The sequence below is a fragment of the Saccoglossus kowalevskii genome, chromosome 22 (assembly GCF_978046115.1).
Source record: "Saccoglossus kowalevskii chromosome 22, keSacKowa6.1, whole genome shotgun sequence".
In the NCBI taxonomy this organism is placed as follows: Eukaryota; Metazoa; Hemichordata; class Enteropneusta; family Harrimaniidae; genus Saccoglossus; species Saccoglossus kowalevskii.
In genome coordinates, this window is record NC_140662.1 from 16,776,226 (window position 1) to 16,797,716 (window position 21,491).

Below are 21,491 nucleotides of genomic sequence, written 5' to 3' on the forward strand. Positions count from 1 at the left end.
AATTAAATACTGTGCGTTATGCATGATGGTAACTATATGACGTCATTTGTTTTCAAGGTTGGCAATACTACATGTGACCCTCCGAACTGCGGATGTATACAAAAAAACAACGAATGTTACTATAGAGATTATGCAATTGAACTTGATGCCAATAAATTAAATCTAGCAACTGGAAACCACGACCATGATTACTTATTCACCATCACAGTAACAAACAACGCCATGCTTGTGGATGTAAAGACCTTCCAGGTACAGTGTTGTAGCAGTCTGTAAGAATGTAGTTGTTATCATTGTTAACTTATATAATCATTGTCTCGTGTTGTGTTCGTCATGGACACACGAATTTCATTAATATGATACTCAACTGGCGATAGTTATTTCCATCGCTGGGATTATTTTGAACATTTCACCATTCACAGTCGCGCATTCGATAGCATGACGTCAAACGTATTAGTTTGGCAGTCAATACCAGTTGCCTATCATTGGAGCCTCAGTAGGAAATTGTAAATGATGTAAATTCGGGGTATGTAATTATTACCTAGTATAAAGTATACTATAATGGAGTTGTACATCCTAATTCTTTCAATACCACACTGATAATATAGATTATATATGCATCACATACACTAGGTTACGGTTGACACAAGTCCGCCACATGAGGGCACTGTACATGATAGCCGGACAGGAGAAACGGACTTGGACTATCAACAGGACATTCTAATATTCGCATCTTGGGATGGATTTTTTGACAGAGAAAGTGGGATACTCTTTTATGTTTACATCTTTAGCGAAAGTTGTTCAGAAATGCAAGATGGTACATTTGATATTCCAATAACAGAGCCGGTACGTGAAACAAACTTGTTTATTTATAACTTGTCTTTGAATTTCACATGGTAAACCATCGAACTTATCTTATATTATTTTTTCTTTGTTAGGCTATAAACACAACTTCAACATATGCAGAATGGACCGCCCCAGATATAGGAACGTATCATTGTACTGTAGTTGCATATAATCGAGCATTAGAACCATCAAATCCAGTTTGTTCTGATGGTATCACCATTGATACTTCACCACCAACACTCAGTGAAATTGTCATAGATGATGCTATTATAAAAGCTGGTGTGATCAAGGACGGTGATGGTTACGTGTGGATGGTGAATACTACTAGATATCGCCACCAAGTAGTTAATGTTTCAGACGAATGCAGGTATATGAACAATACTCTTGTTGTCTTAAATCCTGATTTCATTCCTCTTATTTGAAAAAGGAAACACCTCAACGCTTGTTATTGCAATAAATAGTTTGATCTGTTTACAGAAATGTAGCAAGGCTTGACAGTGATATAGAACTACTGCCTTTAAACCCATCTGAAGTTATTGCAAGTACTGATACGGAATGCATAGATGCTGGACCTTTATCAACTGTTATATATTACAATAAAATAAACCATGTATGTTCAACTACTCTAGTATACACTTACCTTCACATTAGTCGTTATGTAGTTGATAGGAAATGCATTATGATCGAATAGATACATGTCATCACCCATGGTGCATTAACTTATTAGGCTATTTTCAATATTTCAGTTCTCTTTGAGTTGGCAAGGAGATGATCCTGAAAGCGGGATATACGACTATGAAGTTGGTTTATGTTCCACATCTTCTGGACTGAGTCCTGACATACTACCATTTACCTCCACCAATTCACACAGGAACTTTCTTACTTACCACCCTAATTTGGCTGAAGGTTTACAATTCTATGTGGTTTTGAAATCCATCAACCGAGCAGAGTTGACACAAACAAAGGTCAGTCAAATGATGGGTTTTACTTTTGTATTCATTGTTCTTTGAAACAGTGAATTCGTTCTGTTAGTATAACCAGCATAATATGCTAAATATATGACTACATTGTTCACAGATTATTGGACCACTCTTTGTTGAGGTGACACCCCCAGTCTTCACTGGCGACATTGATGTTACCTTGGAGACATATAGTGATGTAGGTTACCTTGTGGCTCGTTGGAACCAAGACGATTTTTATGACGGGGAAGATGCCGAGCCTCCGATACGCTTTGAGTATGGCGTTGGTAAGTCTGCAGATGAAATTCGCTTTTTGTTTTGTGCATATGTACAGCCATATTCATGTCTCTGCATTTGTATACCTGTATTGAAATAATAAATGCAATTATCATATGTGTAACTGTGATCCCCACCATTTCCCATTGTTTGAGATAACATCACACAATATTTTCTGGTGACAGTATTTTTTTACTCAGATTCAAACAGTAACACTGGCACGCAGAGCCATATCTTAATCTGTCAACCCTTTTCTGAAGCTTAGCTAATAATGACAACCTTGTAAAACGTACATGATCCCTATCCATATTGAAAACCTTGTTGCGGAAAGAAAAAGTGCAGCCCCCAACATAGCATTCTTGTTTATACTATCAACTCTCTCGGACGATCCCATGCTTGAATCCTACTTGTGTACATATTGACAATTTCATGCAAATTTAACATAGTAAATCAAAATGTCTCCAAACATTGCCATCTGGCATGAAAACATGATTAAAAACATTATTTCAGTCATTATTCAGCAACAATCAACAACAAAAAACAATTGTGTTACATAGAATAGTAATCACCACATCAAATAGTAGTGTATTTTATAACAAACGCCCGGCCTGTGATGTAGCGCATAATACTTTTGAAGTATTAGTTTTATCAAGTGATATATTATTATGGTTTTACAGGTACAACTACCCATGATACAAACATATTAGATTTCACAATCTTAGACGACCATCATGACAATGATCTATGTGTATCTGAACGACCACCGTCATGTGTTTCTATATCAGTTGATAAACTTAATTGGCATCTACATGGGGATCATTCCTACTACGTATTCATCCGCGTAACAAACACTGCTGGGTTAATCAGTATTGCAAAGTCAGCAGCTTACAGGCATGTGGTTGAACCACCATCGAAAGGCATTGTATGTGATATCCTTCCACTAAGTGAATATACTGAGTTATATGGGGTAAGTGACGTCACTTTAAATTGCATGCAATGGATACATTATATTTGTACTGTAATTATTTTATGATAGATTATATGACGATAGTAAAGCGTAAAGGTACTTTGTTTAAACTTAGTTTTTGGATCATGTGGCTAGAACCATTGATCACTTACGTGTTTTGGAACTGTATTTTCTGGAATCATTGTCGAAAAATCAGAACCTTATCTTTCCCAGGAACCTCATGACATAGATTTCCAGACTTCTAGAACTTCACTACATATCCGATGGTCTGGATTTTCCCATCCATATCTGGATGTGCGTTATGAAGCTGCCTTAGGCACGACACCTGGGGAAGAAGATGTTGTTGGTTTTAAAGCTGCGGATGTGGGCCACACATATCTTGATTTTAATGGACTGAACTTAGAAAATTTCAAGGTAATATAACAAGATATGCGCAACGTCTAAAAATACATTGAGTAATGTTTTCCGTGTTTTTACAATGTCTGTGTTCTTTTTATTTTTTTATTATATAGAAATACTTCGCTACCGTAAGAGCGTCCAATGATGTTGGTAGTGTTACAGTGAGTTCTGATGGAGTTCGGATACTTTCAGATCAAGATGTGTTGACGTCAGCAAAGGTTTATGATGGATTGGGATGCACTAGAGCAGGTATGGAATATATCTCAATTGGACAATTGAAGTTACTTTGTTTGCAAGCTGCCTTATAAAAGAATCATTTGACATTGTTTACTGGCAATAGCTGTAGTGAGAATTATGTACACATGACAAATACTATAATCACTATTGTGAATTTTATATCGTCACTGTGGTTGAACCTTATTGCAGACAATTTAATTTGTTACACACTTATTTTTCAGTTTCAGGCTTACCGACAGAACACACGAATACTGGAACTTTCAGTCACCATAGTAACGATGGACGTCATGTTTGCCAGGAAGATCTTGAATTTCAGGCATCAATGTCTTCACTTACCTCATACTGGAACATATCAGGTGATATAAGTGATTACATTACAGACGTTCATTGGGGAGTGCAGAGACTTGAACATACAAATGAGTGAGTGTTCTCTCAGATAACTCCTGTTCTGTTCATCTTTGAATGTTCTGTTATTTATAACGTACTTTAACGTATTATATTTTGTAATGCGCTATTCCATGAATGTATATTTTAATTAACATTGTGGTTGTTGATCTGTAGATCTGATGTATGGGACTTTGTGAAAGACTTTGAAAACCTTGGTATGGCTTACACTGCTCACACGGCTATGCAACTTCATCCCGGTGACATTTATCGTTCTATCGTGAAATTCTGCCACACTGTCGGGTGTTTTCAACCAGTCACCAGTGATGGCGTCACCATTCTGCCATATCCACCATCATCTGAAGGCATCTCATATGTCAAGTATTACAAGTAAGTAAACACCTTGGAATGGAGAAATTTTATATCATGAACAATGTTTTCAGGTAGAATGTTGTAGATATACACAGGGACCTCCTTTTTAAGATGATGCTATACCCATATAAACCGTTATTTTTATGTAAACACCACCTTCTGACAGTGACCATATTATGGCAGTGCTTTGTACAAATGAATGCAAAATGATGGAAGATGATGGTATATGTTGTGTTTACACTGATATCTACACTGACGTTTTCTATTAAGGTAGAGATGCAGTTTACCTGACAGGTATTTTAATTAGTTAGGAAACCAAGATGACCTTTCTTGTCCACAAAACTATATATTTTCGGAAAGCTTATTCTATGAATTATAAAATATATAATACAGTTTTGCACGTTTGATTGTTTTTATCATTGAACACAGTGAGACAGATGAATTGGAATTCTCATGGCGCAGTTTTGGACACAATCTACAGATGACCGGTCGTGACGTTATTGAATACATTGATTATTATGAGTGGACAATAACTATCAAAACCAACAGTCGTCATGGTGATGCCTTGTTTGTTTGGCAGTTATTAGAAGACCCTGTCCATGTAGGGGACGAGGTAAACGTGTACTTTTACCACATTATAAGGAAGACATATTTATATTATGTTTAGCTAGCTCCTAACAACACTCTAAACTTTATGACTTCTATGATTTATAGATGACTTATAGAGCATCACTTGATCACAGCTTACAATTCACTGAGTGTTTACAAATTGGTCTCCGTGGTTACACTAAAGCTGGTCTCTACACCACTGTATATAAAGACATATACGACTGTGATGCATACAATCCTGTACTGATTGTACCGAATATAGTGATAGATGCCTCTGGTAGTTGGGATGAAAAGAGTAATGATAATGGGTTAGTGCACCTGTTTTTGTACTGAAATACTAAAAATTCACTGTGTCCGACATACTTTATAGTTTTCTCAAAGCCACTTAAGTTCAATTCCCACCATATAACACCATTATTATTATTATTATAGGGATATATTTCTTGAAATAAACGCCCACTGGAACCAGCCTGATGCTGAATATACTCGAGCCATACATAAACTCGCGGCAGTATGGCCTACTCTACGATATAATCAGTATGACTGGAAGGTTATATCTGATGACAGCGTTCAACGGTGGGCGTATTTGACATCTAACGATGGGCATATTACATATGAGGAGTATGACTGTAGCTCACCAGAAGTGATGGCCTGTGGAAGTACAAATGTAAGTTCACTGATATAAGTTTTATGAGAGGCTTTTTATACGTTAGGGCATATATAAACAAAATCCACATCAATCCATCATTCAAATGAAGAATAGTTCGCATCAACGTAAAGCCCAAGAGGCATGAATTTCAAGTTAATATTCTTCCATGACACTTATAGTTAATATTTTAATTTATCTTATAAAAGGAAAACTTTATCAACATTCACGATCTACCATTAGTTCATGGCCAAAGATATTATGTATGCATATATTCAAATGCCACAAAGAAGGTATATGAATATGTAGAAGTGTTACTACCCGAGATATCAGTGTGTTCTGATGGCATCACCGTTGACCAAAGCCCACCTTTACAAGGCAATGTATGGATTGGATGGAGAGAACAACATTACCAAGTGAGTGGTTATATTCTTGTTTGCCATTCGATGTCATATATCAGCTCAACACGATTGATGCTATACATTATCATCAACTACAATAAAAACAATCACATAACTACGTTTAAACATTAATCATTATATACATATATTTTTGTTTTCTACTTCAATACTTGTCTGTGTAGTCAGCTATATCTGAACTTGTTGTTAACTGGCAGTCATTTGTTGACGTAGAAGAGGAAGGCCGTACCACTCATCATTCAGGAATTCGAAAATACGAATACGCTATTGGTGAGTATTTAGCTTCCGAGGTAAAGACATTTTCTGCCTAAATGTCATTCATATTCGTAAAAGTATATTATGTGCTACCAACTCCAGTTTCAAATATTTCCTTAAAAATAAAACAGAAACGACAGTTATTACACACTCCTTTTCCTGTTTCAGGGTCTTCACCAGATGGAGTGGATGTACAGGACTTCATAGATGTTGGAATTACAAACAGAGCTGTGGCTCATGGTTTAGATTTACAGGATGGATATACATATTACGCTACCATAAAAGGTGACAATTAATTTGGTCTTACATGAACTTTAGCATAGCAATGTTTTACTGTGATTATTACACTACGTTTCTATCATTAAACAATCGGCAACTAAAATATATGTGTTTACGTTCTTTTAAGCAACCGATTTTGTGGGCCTCACCACTATATCTGTATCACCCGGAGTCACCATAGATACAACGCCACCACAGAAGACAGATGTGAAAATCAACATTGGCGGGTCTTTCCATGTTTCAACTTCATCTGTCAGTGCTAGTTGGCGAGGACTGTTTGTTGATTTAGAAAGTGGTAAGTGGACATGCAATGAATGTGATTATAAGCTTAAGAATATATTAGTCTTCATAGTTCGATGTTTATTACTCTTGTATATTACATCATATAAATTGATTTCTTCGTTTTTATATATATACAGGTATTTCTACATATGAATGGGCAGTTGGGTCACTCCCAGGTTTTGCAGATATTATGCCGTTTACTGTTATTAACTCCGAAGAAGGAACATCGGATGAAAACATTGACCTTGAATTAAAAGAAGGCCATGCGTATTATGTTTCAGTTAAGGTAAGAGCTATTTTAGACAAGCGTTGGGTATAGTTTATTACACACATGGGATATGCCGGATACATGTCCCCCTTACCGACCATGTTATACACATGTTTTTGTAATATTCCTGTATAAGTTGATAGTACTTGCGAATTGAATAATTGTACTGATTCTACTTTTTAGGCATACAATGGAGCTGGAATGTCAACCATGGCAACATCATGGGCCACTATTGTTGATGCGTCACCCCCAATTGCTGGTTATGTTTATGATGGAACTGTTTCTGCTGATCAAATTGACCTTGATGTTCAGGTAAATTATTTGTGATTGGCTGCGACAAATATCAATTGCTTTAAAATAAATACAATGTATATTGAGTTAATATCTATTTTGTAAAATAACAGACGGATCTGAGCAGCTTAACGGCAAGGTGGACTGGTTTTAGTGATCCACATACTGGTATTGCTACATATACATGGGCAATTGGTACATGCAAAGTTTGTGATGATACAAGGGGAGAACAGTATGTTGGTGTAGTAACTGGTAAGTGACAATACAATACAATTCGACACGATTCAACACAGTACAATATGTATGCATATCAATTTTGCTCTAAACGCCACATATTTGTTTTGCTTAATTTCAGAGATGACAGCAGATAACCTAAATTTGAAACCTGGTTTCACGTATTATACGACCGTTATAGCTTGCAATGCTGCCAAGTTATGTACAACAGTGACGTCAGACGGTGTCCTGATAGATAACTCTCCCCCAGTCCGAGGCGCAGTGCATGACGGGATTAGTGGTCCTGACATTGCATATCAAACATCAAGGTATGATACTGATATGAGCGACATATCTATATATAATATTTCCAATTACTATAGAAACTCCATCCTGCATTGGTGGCACAAGTAGTCACCAAATTTAGATATTGTGCAAATTTCTTTAAACGTATACATCTCTAACAACAACAACAACAATTGGTTTCAAACAGATCAACAATGGCTGCACACTGGTACGGATTCCATGACCCACAGTCACAGATATCCCATTACGAATGGAGAGCAGGAACCACTGTTGGAGGAGAGGAAATTGTACCACCAACGACGCTGCATTTAACAGAGAAAGTGTTTATTTCCCAAATGTCACAAGATTTGCCCCTAAACACTGTGATATATGTAACGGTGAGGGCGTACAACAAAGCAGGTGTGTTTTACGTGTATGGCGTTCTGCGAAAGTAGTATTACACATTTACTGTAATCAAATAGTACGTAATAGCAATACATATACAATACTCTCAGATATAAGTGACCACTTTCCCATTTGTTCTATATACGAAAATTTACATCATCATTTCAATCAAGGCAAGATATTTTACAAATGTGACTTCTCAAATTATAACCGTGACAAATTTGTTTCCGATTTGAACAATACATGTTGGCAGCCAATTTATAATTGTGATGAACCAAATCGGGCACTCAAGATTTTCTGTGATGCTTTCAGTGCTATTGCATCAAGGCACGCCCCAATTAAAAAATGTAATGTTAATAGCAAATCGTTTTGTAAGCCCTGGCTCTCGAAAGGTCTTCTTATTTCAACTAAAACAAAACACAAATTATTTTCTAAAATGAAAAGGTCTCCCAACAATATTCAAGTTGGTAACAAGTACAAGATATACCGAAACCTTCTGACAAAACTGCTCAAAAAAGCTAAAAAAAAACTATTATTCAGCCAAATTCCAGTCTTCGACTGGAAATACTAATAAACCCTGGAAAATTATAAATAGCATTTTAAACAATAATATTTCTATGTCTCCAAGACAGGTTATTAAATCCAATACGGGGGAAGTTTTGTCAAAGGATATCGATATTGCACAGAATTTCAATGATTTTTTCACTGATGTTGGACCAGCCCTAGCTGCTCAAATCAATTCTCCTGAACATTTTACAAACTACCTTTCTGATAATCATTACACAGCTTCTTTCTTTCTGCGTCCAGTTAGACAAAATGACGTCATTAATGAGATCGGGCGTTTAGATCCCAGCAAAGCTATGGGCCCAGATCATATTCATCCAAAAACAATAATCCATGCTGCCCAACACATTGCTAGTCCCCTAGCCCCTATCATCAACCTATCCATTACTACAGGTATTTTCCCAGATCTACTAAAAATCGCTAAAATTACCCCCATATATAAAAAAGGTTCACCTTTAGAAATAAGCAACTACAGACCCATTTCCTTATTGCATATTCTAAGCAAAATTATTGAATCTGTTGTTAAATCCCAACTTTTAGCGTTCCTTGATAAATTTAATATTCTTTTGCCGACTCAATATGGTTTTCGCAAACATTACAATACCAAACTTGCACTTGTAGATCTAATTACTGACATCACAGACAAAATGGACGCAGATTACATCACATTTGGTATATTTATAGATTTAAAGAAAGCATTCGATACAATTGACCACCACATTTTATTACAAAAATTAGAGCATTATGGGATTCGAAGCCTGCCACTTAAATGGTTTCACAGTTATCTAGAAAATCGTCTCCAGACAGTGGATGTCAATGGTACCGTATCACCCCCAAACCAAGTTAAATGTGGAACTCCCCAGGGTTCAATACTCGGCCCTCTATTATTTCTTCTCTATATTAATGATATTAACTCCAGTACCAATGCCTTTGATTTTCGTTTATTTGCAGATGACACTAACCTATTCAACTCACATAAATCTAACCAAATTAATCTTAATACTATTAATACAGAATTTAAAAAAAGTCGTTGACTGGTGTAAAGCTAACAAACTAACAATTAATGCCAACAAAACAAATTATATGGTAATTAAAACTCCACAAAAACAAGTTCATATTAATGGATCCCGGGAAATTGAGAATGTACCGTTAGAGGGCGTAACATCAGTATCTTACTTGAGTGTCAATCTAAATTCGTCTTTGAACTGGAAATCTCATATTAACAAAGTCACTAAATTACTTAGTTCTAAAATTGGTATAATCTCACAAATTCGTCATTATGTCCCAAAGTATATTCTTATTCTATTATATAATACCCTGATTCTTCCACCTTTAACGTACTGTGTTGAAATATGGGGAAACGCTTATCCTACCTTTCTTGAACCGATTCTACGACTCCAGAAAAGACTTGTGCGGCTTATCACTTTTTCAAAATGGAACTCGCATTCTGCAACACTGTTCCGTTCTCTTCAAATTCTGGACATTCACAAACTATGTAAATTCCACTCTTGTCTATATATTTTCGATTTAAATAAAAATCGTTTCGCACGCTGTCCTGATACCTACATCAACACCCCTTCTCATAATTATCCCACTAAAATAAATAGAAATGGCAGCCTCTCTATACCAAAAACAAAACTTTCTATAACCCAGCATAACATAAAGTTTGCAACAATTAAGCATTGAAATTCACTAAGACCAGAACTACAAAATGCCAATATTAGTAGATATTTTTTATAAAAATTGTCTGAAAGCTAAACTTATATCTGAATATTCAGATTAATTATACGACTATTGGTTGACAACTCACTACAGACTGACTGATTAACTGATTGACAAGCCGACTAATTGACTGGTAGTTTGTACAATGTGATTGATTGTTTAGCGATTAGAAAAATATTAATTTATTTATTTTGCAATTAAGTGACTTATTTATTCAATTGAATTATGATTATTCACCATATCAGGATAGAGCATAAAAATCACATATACATATATATGATTACCTTTTGATATTTGTTTCATTGACAGACTGATTGTTTGCTTGATTTTGCAGTTTAGTGATTAGTTTATTTTGTAGAAAATGATTTATTAAATTTAGTGATTTGTTTATTGTGCGACAAAATAATGTTCATATTCACTCAGCAATTCCAATGACTTATTTATTTAATTTTGATATTTAGTAATTGAACTATAATGCTGCGCCACTTCACGATAAAAATATATGTATATGATAAATGTATGATAATCCGCACGTCAGTACAGTATTATTTCTTATTCCGGGTCTAGGACTCGACTAGCTCAAATGAGCTATTTCCATGACCCACACCAGAATCCTTTGCAGTGGTAAAAAGGAAAAATTAATTGTGTTATGTATATTTTCTTTTTCTGGTGTAAATAAATAAATACAAAATACAAATACAAATACAAATATATTTTGCTTCATTATATTTGCTAAATTCGTTCGTTGCTTTTACCATCCGATTAGGACTCTTTGTGGAAGCATCTTCAAACGGTTTTGCAGTTGATGAAACTCCTCCAAATATAACAACGCCTGCAGCCTTCGACGCAAGTCAGGGATCGTTCATGGACAACACTCAGGTATTGGCGTCGTTCTATTTTGTGAAATGCTCAATCTGTACTACTAACTCACGGTAACATTAACCGAAAATATGATTCTTCTCCTTCTCAATCAGACATGGCGATCCTTGATAAAAGTTACATGGGATGTCAGTGACCAAGAAAGCCATATTGATACACAGAGTGTCTCCATTTTCACACATCAACAGTCCGAGTTAGATATTGATCCAGTAAAGGTCAGTTAATGCTTATCACATGAATGTTATATCTACGAGATATGTGTAACGCTTTTGTTTTTATAATCGTATATACAAATAACATGTTTACCAATATAATTAATTGTAAACGGTTATCTGTTTCGATTATCTGTACATTGATTAGCATGAAAATATAGTTTAAGAGCGCTGGATTTCAATACCGACCTCATAGCGACATGTATAACATGTACAAAATACACTGTTTGTACACAGGACATTTGCCATTGAATTATACATTAATGAGTTTTTTTTTCAGGTCAATGGTGGTGATCGAGAATACACATTCACAGATTTGTCTCTAAAGGATGGCTATACATATTATGCTAAAGTTATTTCATGTAACAGAGCTAAGCTGTGCACATCTAGTATCAGCCAAGGTTTACTGGTAAGTTTAGGATTATACATTGAAATCAAACTTGCCCACAACATTCTTCTAAAAATATCAGATACCTGGTGAACCAAGGCTTTCTTTAAGATATCGCCACAAACCGCTAGTCCAGTTACAATATAAATCGCATGATCTATTACAATATTATCGAAGTTATACCATCTGTACATGGAATGAGCACATGATTTCATATATGAGGCCTTAAAGGGAACGATATTAAATTGAAACTTAATGCAGATAAATTACTTCATAGAAACAAATATCTGGCATCATATGTGTCACAAACTTGTACACTAGATTGGCTACACTTGTTTTGTTTTTTTACTTTCATTGTCACATAGGTCGATTCAACGCCACCCACAGTTGGTATGTTTGCTGTAGATACGGAACATGCGGCAGACTTAGCAAGACACAGAGATGGATGGATGACTTACAATTTAGCTCAAGCCAGTAACCCAGCACAAATCAACATAGCATGGCTGGGTTTTGCCGATATCCACTCTGGCATTAGTAACTATTTTATCACTGTCGGGACGTACTTCAGTGGAAATGACTTAACCTTGGTGAGTTTTTTGGTAATTCGTCTTAAATGATCCCCGTGTTGTGCCACTTGGCATTATTCCATTCTACATCTCATTGGGTTCTAGGTTACTTTAGAACTTACTTTCCGTCGGTGCATGACTTGTGGAACAATTGACTTAGAACGAAGTTTTGTGTAACTAAGACAATAAATGTAGACTGCGAAACAATATTACACATTAACTCAGAAACAGACACTATTTCACAATATGTCCCTTAGACATGATACAAACGAAATGTATTTTGATACCATGTATTTATCACTATCAATAATATTGTGATGTTGAACATGACTTGTTTTACTTGGCACATGTATCTTGCACAGAATGGCCCTATTAGAGTTGATTACGCTGGAGGAACAACACATTACGACGAGGGCGTTATACAAACAGCCATGATAGATGTTAACAGAGACATAACACCAGGAGAACATATCTACGTGTCAATATGGGCAGTGAATGGGGTATGAACGTCTTTGAAAATATCAATTATGATTCGAATAATTCTTGGTATTCTATGGCTAGACACTAACATTGTGCGCTCTATATGATAGGTTGGACTACGTAGTTACGAAGCTCATGACACCTTTGAGGTTGTATCATCCAATACTAACAGTGGAATATTGTCATTGTTGCGGCGTTGTTCAGCCCAGTCGTGTCAAGGGGACTGTACATGTGCACCACAGAACCAGCTCTGTCACGAAACAACAGGATGTATTGACGTCACAGGTACGGTTTCACTTTCATAATTTAGTTTCTGCCACTTAGTCTGTTTACAATCATGATCGATTGACTAATTACTGTGTAATTTGTTGCCTAGGTGATGAATCGTACCAGCAAGTTGAGATAGTTGACGTCACGGAATACCGAAAATTAGATGGATCAATTTTTGAAGACAAAGATTATACTCCATCGAAATGCTCATTGGCAGCAAAATGGAGGACATTATCTGGAGGTAGAAATGAAAAAAAAAATACTCGCTAATTCACCCAAGTAACATAATGGCATAGCAAACCAAATAACCAATATTCAGTGTCAAAGATCAAAATTACATTGAAGTATCACCTACATAATTAATGCTTATTAATATTGTATTGAATTGCGTCCATTATAACTGATTTTCTCATGATAGGGTCACAGTCAGTGATAAGATATGAGTGGTCTGCTGGAAGTAAAGATGATCAACCAGGCTCCAGTGTATTAGATGTTGTATTTGATCGTGTTTGGCACGACGTCGGTCTTGAAACGAATGCAGTTCTAATGTTGGAAAAAAACAAGTGTAAGTCTCATATTGTTAATATCAATAACATGATATCACGATAAATTATTTATCTTCGCAAGACTAACGTTAATCGCGCACTTCTTCTCTTCCTGACTTAGTTGCTCTTGAACCAAACGTTATTTATGTATTCTACGTGAAGGCGTGGTACAATAGTGATACTTATGCAATTTTCCAGTCTGACGGGATGGAATCGGACTCGACGCCACCTGCAGTATCAACTTCAAGAAAGGTATGCTATAAATTCGTTCCCGGATTTAATATATTGTATTCTTGTACAAATAATATTTACCAGGGGTATTTTTGCACAAGCAATTCAACATGGCAAGGAAATCATGTCATACTTATCCTAATAGTAGATTTAGCTACTATCCATGCACATTTTTGTTATTATTCGCATTCAAACGAGTACTAATAAAGAAACCTTGCATATTCGATTTAAGCAGCATAATTTGACACGGATTTAATGATTTATCCGCGTAGGTGAAAGATGTAGTGGATCTGAATAATATATTGGATATAGATTTTACAACGTCCACAAACTCCGTAGGGGTGTCATGGAGGAATGTCTTTATAGACGTAGGGGGTATTGCACATTTCAGTGTGTCCCTAAGTACATACATTGGAGGTTAGTGTTATTTATACAACGAATAACAACATTATTTTCTGTTATACGGTGTATTGTATATGAGAGATATTTGAATGTTTTGTGTATTTATACATGTCCCAAACGAAATCTAATATCTGATATATCTATTTACGTTTATATGTTTGTTCCTCAACACATATAAACATTATATGTTCTCATCACAGGGGAAGATGTTTCATCCTTCAATTCAAACACTGTTACAAATTCCGTATTTGAAGTGCAGCTCACTAGTTTATCCTTATTGGAAGGAGTGAAGTATTACTCTAATGTGCGAGCAATTAACAATGCAGGGCTCTATATAACGGCATCATCGGATGGGTTTATTGTAAGTAGCCTGCTCTAGTTTTTCACAATACAAATATTATTTGTAGTAATGTGTGTGATGGGCACTTTATTCAGATAAAAGGTAATATCAACGGATGTGTAGTATTTGTACAAATGACAATATCCTACATTCTCTCATACGTTTGCCTTGTTTCACATACAGGTTGACAACACTGTCCCAACAACAGGCGTTGTTTATGACGGCCTTGGTTTACACGATGCTGAATACCAAAACATCACTGATACGATCTCTGCCTCATGGCATGGCTTCTCAGATTTACAATCCTATATCAGCCATTACCTTTGGTGTGTTGGTAGCTCTCCCGGTGCTGAGGATATTGTAGCGTGCGAGAATGTTGGATTACAATTATCAGCCTCAAAATCAGCTGTCTTATCCAATGGTTAGTATTCAGTTAAATGTTATTTTTATACATATGTGTTGAAAATGTTATGAACTACCAATTTTCTGACCTACATCAATTATTTCTGTGAAATACTTGCATAAATAAACAATTGTTTAATTAAAGCTATACGGTAAAAGATATGGAGTATATACACACAGTTACTCTTAGTAATGCTATTAATTAAATATAGGAAACATATGTCTCATATAAGCTCACATTGTAATTGAAGGGGCTGGTCGTCGCACTACGCATGCGCGAGATATGGGTCTTCTGTGATCCAAGATGGCGACTTCGACTGTTACAACTGTAAACTGAGAATGAGCTGTAATCCAAGAAGTTACTGGCGGCAATTAATTCTCAACTCAACTCGTATATCGATATACACATATATAAAACATTTTCAATTAATTTCGATTTCAGGACAAAAATGCTTTTCCCAGGTGACAGCAATTGATGTTGCAGGTCTACATTCTGTGGCGGCAGTCTCCAACGGGGTTGTCATAGACGACACAGCGCCCAATGTGGAAGAACGATTCTCGTTTGGTGCAAATGTTCTCCGCAACCCTTCATTTGAGGACATTCATGGATGGATAATCGATGGAAACAGTGAAATAAAGTCGCAAAGCCAGTATGCACAAAACGGTGACTCATTCTTTCTACTATACGGCGAGGTGCACCAGAGTTTTCAATCGGTTATCGGAAGCAAGTATCAAGTAATCTTCTACACAAGTCATATATATTCGTCATCAACGCCTTTATTATCACAAGAAGGCTTCATTCAACTTCCTGAAAGTCATCACGTGTTTCCTCTCTATCAACGACCGGGCAGACAAGATAGTCACCAAGACATTGATAACATGATATGGCAACGTCATGTATTCTATTTTATTGCTATGGAAACAAGTTCTACAATTACAATTGGATCAGTGGGATTAAACAATGGTGAGAATATGCGTTATTTGGAAATACTAAATATAGACTTTGTGTTAGAGATTTTGTCAATCATCAATTATTAACCATGTCTAACAGGCTACATACTTCGTTACATTTTAACAGTTTACATTTTTCATACATTATTAAAAATGACTAAAGTAAACAGAAAGAAAATGTATCTGACATATGGACATGCACTATGTGTATAATATGCCTTGTAACTATGTTTTCATACATGTCACTCTTTTCTAGGTATCGCCATTGATAATGTTCAAGTACGATACATTGGGCTGGGACCGCGGGATCCTCCGGCAATTCCAAATCTAATGAATCAGTTGTCAAGTCCAGTACATGTGGAGACACTTGTACAGCATGAGTGGAACTCTGTCCATGCAAGGTGGCATGCTGTCGATGTGGAAAGCCCAATAGTTGATTTTATGTGGGCTATTGGCACTGTTCAAGGTAACAATTACGGGTCCGATTGTATGACCTCATACAAACATGTCTTTTATTGACAATGAAAACCAATCAATTTAGTAAAGAAATGTAATGTTTCAGTTTGGCGATTTTGACGAGTATATTTCATTGAACCATTATCTCCCTTTCAGGTGGAACACAGTTACAAGGATTTACATCAGTAGGGCGTAATACACACGGTGATAAGCAAGATCTTATTTTGAATTCGGGATCCTCCATCCATGTAACGGTGGTCATCTTGAATGCTGCTGGTCTTCGGTCAGTCATTTATTCCGACGCGATTCTTGTTGACCTGACTCCTCCACAGTTGTGTTGCATCAAGGTATTATATTTGATATCTACTTTCAATACACCAATTTCGCCCAGGTTTATTCAGAAGCAGGAATTTATATCTTACTTTTTATTCATCACGAAATAGGACGGTGATGGTGATGATTTAATATACCAGAGTGCAAACACTATTAAACTAAATTGGCTAGTCACAGATGATGAAAGTGGCGTCGATTACTGTGAGTGGGCGATAGGTAAGCGACGTTCTTGATTAACTCTGGAATTTTGTGTGAATATATACAATTTTTTCAATAAATCACTGTTAGAAGCAACCGATTAACCAATGCTGTATTCATATAATATGTGTTACATCCGCATATCATCTTACAATTCGTGACATTTGTGTTTCATTATTTCAGGGCTGACTCCGGGATCCGCTGAAATACAGGCATTCGAAAGAACAGACACGCTTATTTCATCCGAATCTGAATTGTCTGTTACACATGGACAAACGTTGTTTAGCACAGTGCGATGTCAGAATTATGATGGGCTTCAAAGCCAGATTACTTCAAATGGGGTTACCATAGTGACAGAACCACCAAATACAGATCACGCTATCATGTCCTTGACAACGAGTTCCGTCACTCAGTATCCCACACGAGGTTACCATCAAGCACAGACTGATGCTATTAATATTGCATGGCAAGGATTCAATGATATCACCGGCATAGAATACTATGAGGTAAGGAGATGTTGTCAGTTATCGATAGTAATATTCTTCACACTTTGGTCAATCTTATATTAGACAGCAAAAAGAAGATTAGAAACGGCGTTTGTATACGGGTGCGTTGACGATGACAATCAAATCGTGACCATTACATACGACGAAATTTCCGGAAGAGAAAACGCACTTCCTACCAAAGGGTGGATGAATATTAATATACATGTATTGTATATTAACTACGGGCCCAATACACTATATGTGAACGAAATATTCGAATGCTATTGAACTGTCAAATACAACTGGAGTTGTTCAGAATTGTGGATATAACAACCTATTGAGCGTGTGCCTACTGGTCCAGTATGTGGTATGGCTTCATTACTACATAGCATAAAATATAAATCGTTACATAATTATAGCTTCGTTAGTTTGTTATAATTTCATGATACGTGTTATGTTATTTATCAAATATCGATTAATGCTTATCTATATCGGTTGCTGATTGAAAATTGTACAATAAAATTTATATTTGTTAATTTACATATTGTCTCTTATATTGTGTATATCAATAATAAAACTAATCACATTTCACTCTAATTAACAGTGCAAGATTTTGGGCGATGACGTTGACACAAGTTGGTACAAAGTTGGTGATAATGGCCATCTATTCACAGTAATGAAAGGTTTAATGTTAAGTTCCTATAAAACGTACCAAGTTTATCTGAAAGCTGTCAATTATGCTGGTTTTGAAAGTGACGTGTTAGTATCCAACATAACCGTTGAAACAGAGGCACCAATTACAAGAAGTATGTCTAAGTTTGTTATTTCTAATGCGCATTAATTTTCATTAGAGTACATTGTCAGTGTCATACTGGAATCTAACGAATAGTTTTCAAGATGCCTAAAATATTCATTCACTGCACAAAGTTCGGCAAATTGACAGGGCAAACTGTCTAGTAAAAAGGTTTACACAAACAGGGCATATTGTACTGCATTGTAAAATACAGGTGAGTAAACTATTGTATCGTACTATATATTACAGTCCTGTCACATAATGTATTATACAAGACAGGTCAGAGATATATTGTTTTGCATTGCACAGTAAAGGTTCATGGGATATTGTATTGTAATATACAATATATTTCAGTGATTCATTGTATTATACACTACAGGTCAGTGACACATTTTAAAATTATTTGTTCAGCATTTGTATGACGTCTATAATTACAGAAGGTAATCTATGTTTGTTATTTTCTTCAGATGCTGACCTTCAAAGTGTCTGGCCTCATGAATGGGAAATGACATTTGACTGGACGGATGTATTCAGTAGCAATTCGTCTATGATTTACGAGGTCACAATCGGCACAGCATGGGGTGGGATGGACGTACTGAAATGGACAGAAACAACAGATACACATCTGCGCATGACTGGTGTTAATCACGCACTGGAACACTATGTAGCAATAACTGCGATAAATGAAGCAGGATTGTACAGTACTAAAACGTTTGTGGTGTCCTATTCCTAGGAAACAGTTCATTTTAGATGACATTTACTCTAGATGTACATATATTATACGGTAATGGATTGATTAACTATGCAATGATTAATTCATATAATCAGATACAACTTATCAACGACATTCCTGTCATAGCGATGTCTTTAAATATTGAGTTATGATATGGATAGTGGTCTAACACATATTTACAGTGTCTATATATATAAATATATAATCAGAAAGTAAAGTGCATTATCGCATGTAATGATTCACAGTATTTTGCGACTTCGAGTTTGTTGGAGTGAACAGCAAATTATTCGTCTTCCTTTCATATACATTGCTTTTTTTAAAAAAAAGGCTCATTATTATTTTGTAATAAAAAATGCTATCTGCCTATTTACACGACAATAAAATACAATAGCGTGCCACGTGACGTGTTACAACATTCCCTGTTAAGAGACACTAATCCTGCTAACAGGGGTACGGTATGACCGCATATGTAGTCGCACTCAATATTGTGACTCTATCAGCATGTTATTGTTCGTTTGCATTATACGGAGTCATTGGTACGATCTACACGGCATACAGCCGTCGCGTGTAAGTATATACCGTACTGGGTGTGCGTACGTGCAATGTGTTGGAAAGTAGCTATTGGTAAAACATAATTTATTGTGTGCAAATCCTTGTGCCTAGATATCAAAGTAACGTGCACGGACGTCGATAACCTGATGGTGATAGACCTTAACCCGTGCCATGAATGTGATGCATTTGCTGAATTAATCATGGAAAAGCCACACTACCGGTACTGGTTAAAAGGGCAATTGACGTTGGTTTGAAAAAAGTACAGACGGCGCTATAGTCGCATCAATGTATTGAAGCTAATGAGCCTCTTTATTGTCGATGTTACATGTACTAGATTTTGCAATATCAACGCGATCAATGTACATTTATTTTGTCCATGCCAAAATTAATATTGTAAGTTATATTTGTTGGGAGATATTGTTCTTCGTTCCTTAGAAGATTGTCATTTCTTGTTGGAGAGCTCGGGCATAACCTATTGCTTTATGGTAATACAACGCTAAATTTTGTCGGGTTTACAAGATAAATTTGAAGCACATAAACTTAAACGAAGACTAAAAATTTACTACAGCTTTGATATTTGTTTGTATGCTGCAAAATTTACAAACAGTGACAGTTCATTATTATGAATAGTGTAATCAGTTAGTTAGTGCAATTTAACATTGTATTGCACCAAAATTACGTACAAAAATAGTTTAATTTGAGCTCGGTAAATATAAAAAGAGTTGAAATTATCGATATCGCTACACATACTGGAAATAATGTTAAAAGGTTGATAAAGGTTGATCAGGTCAAGCACCTATATCCGAGCTTCAAGTCGCGGTTAATTGAAATAATTACGAATAGATGCATATTAAGAAGAATTATAAGGTACTTTGCATTCGAAGCGTATACATTTAAGAAATTTGCATTGTATTTGTATCTTTGCTATTATGTCATACAATTTATGTGACATAAGTAATGCAGTTGGTAAAGTCAGGCGGCTTAAGCTTTTGACATCATAGACAGAATATGCCAATATCTTACAATGTTTGGGAGTTAAATTAAATTACTCGAATGAGTTGCTACATTAAGTCGAATATTCACGATAGTTTCATAAATGTGATATAAAGTGCCCTGTACGTGAGACACAACATGTCTACTCACGCGAGTCTAGTGCTAATTTTGCGTAGATTGTAAAAGTAGTAATAATGTTACCAAGTTTTCGCTATAGTGGTTGAATCATAAACATATACCATAATTATAATTTAGGGTAACTAAATGAGACATTTTTTGTACGGGATTTTGCCGAACCGAGTTCCCACACAAAGTTTCCATAAGTAAACAGTGAATCGATCAGATTTGTATTTGCCAGCAAGTCACACATTAACATTGCTGTACATGACTTAGTGTATTGAGTTGACCTATTGGAAAGGGCTTACTTTATTTCTTTGTATGGTATATACCGCCAACACAACACAAATCCAACAGCGGAAATTTGCCACTCGACCTGCGATGTTCGACCAGCCAAGGTAACCTCTCGCGAGGTACTTTGAATCAAACCATCAAAGCACTCGTGTAACTGATCCTGAGTGGAGAACCGCAATTCAATAATAGAATATTG

The 21,491-nt window shown here is 35.9% G+C and overlaps 1 protein-coding gene across 1 annotated transcript in view; it reads left to right on the forward strand.

The window, feature by feature from the left end:
* LOC102809367 (uncharacterized) overlaps positions 1–19,705 on the forward strand; it is a 28,668-nt gene extending 8,963 nt beyond the window's left edge. The window contains exons 11-52 of the mRNA XM_085495785.1: positions 58–249; positions 631–843; positions 936–1,210; positions 1,321–1,453; positions 1,590–1,808; positions 1,921–2,089; positions 2,756–3,045; positions 3,259–3,459; positions 3,558–3,693; positions 3,903–4,101; positions 4,243–4,455; positions 4,867–5,050; positions 5,152–5,354; positions 5,479–5,713; positions 5,902–6,108; positions 6,276–6,381; positions 6,535–6,651; positions 6,773–6,940; positions 7,065–7,213; positions 7,379–7,507; positions 7,600–7,738; positions 7,842–8,028; positions 8,193–8,404; positions 11,442–11,554; positions 11,650–11,769; positions 12,047–12,175; positions 12,520–12,741; positions 13,083–13,220; positions 13,311–13,485; positions 13,577–13,711; positions 13,889–14,035; positions 14,137–14,267; positions 14,519–14,663; positions 14,849–15,009; positions 15,172–15,409; positions 15,833–16,354; positions 16,598–16,807; positions 16,954–17,144; positions 17,241–17,346; positions 17,512–17,834; positions 18,418–18,619; positions 19,074–19,705. Coding sequence (XP_085351911.1) covers positions 58–249; positions 631–843; positions 936–1,210; positions 1,321–1,453; positions 1,590–1,808; positions 1,921–2,089; positions 2,756–3,045; positions 3,259–3,459; positions 3,558–3,693; positions 3,903–4,101; positions 4,243–4,455; positions 4,867–5,050; positions 5,152–5,354; positions 5,479–5,713; positions 5,902–6,108; positions 6,276–6,381; positions 6,535–6,651; positions 6,773–6,940; positions 7,065–7,213; positions 7,379–7,507; positions 7,600–7,738; positions 7,842–8,028; positions 8,193–8,404; positions 11,442–11,554; positions 11,650–11,769; positions 12,047–12,175; positions 12,520–12,741; positions 13,083–13,220; positions 13,311–13,485; positions 13,577–13,711; positions 13,889–14,035; positions 14,137–14,267; positions 14,519–14,663; positions 14,849–15,009; positions 15,172–15,409; positions 15,833–16,354; positions 16,598–16,807; positions 16,954–17,144; positions 17,241–17,346; positions 17,512–17,834; positions 18,418–18,619; positions 19,074–19,339 — 7,950 coding nt within the window. The 3' untranslated portion in view covers positions 19,340–19,705. The remainder of the gene's footprint in view (positions 1–57; positions 250–630; positions 844–935; positions 1,211–1,320; positions 1,454–1,589; positions 1,809–1,920; positions 2,090–2,755; positions 3,046–3,258; positions 3,460–3,557; positions 3,694–3,902; positions 4,102–4,242; positions 4,456–4,866; positions 5,051–5,151; positions 5,355–5,478; positions 5,714–5,901; positions 6,109–6,275; positions 6,382–6,534; positions 6,652–6,772; positions 6,941–7,064; positions 7,214–7,378; positions 7,508–7,599; positions 7,739–7,841; positions 8,029–8,192; positions 8,405–11,441; positions 11,555–11,649; positions 11,770–12,046; positions 12,176–12,519; positions 12,742–13,082; positions 13,221–13,310; positions 13,486–13,576; positions 13,712–13,888; positions 14,036–14,136; positions 14,268–14,518; positions 14,664–14,848; positions 15,010–15,171; positions 15,410–15,832; positions 16,355–16,597; positions 16,808–16,953; positions 17,145–17,240; positions 17,347–17,511; positions 17,835–18,417; positions 18,620–19,073) is intronic.
* Positions 19,706–21,491: the final 1,786 nt, after the last annotated feature.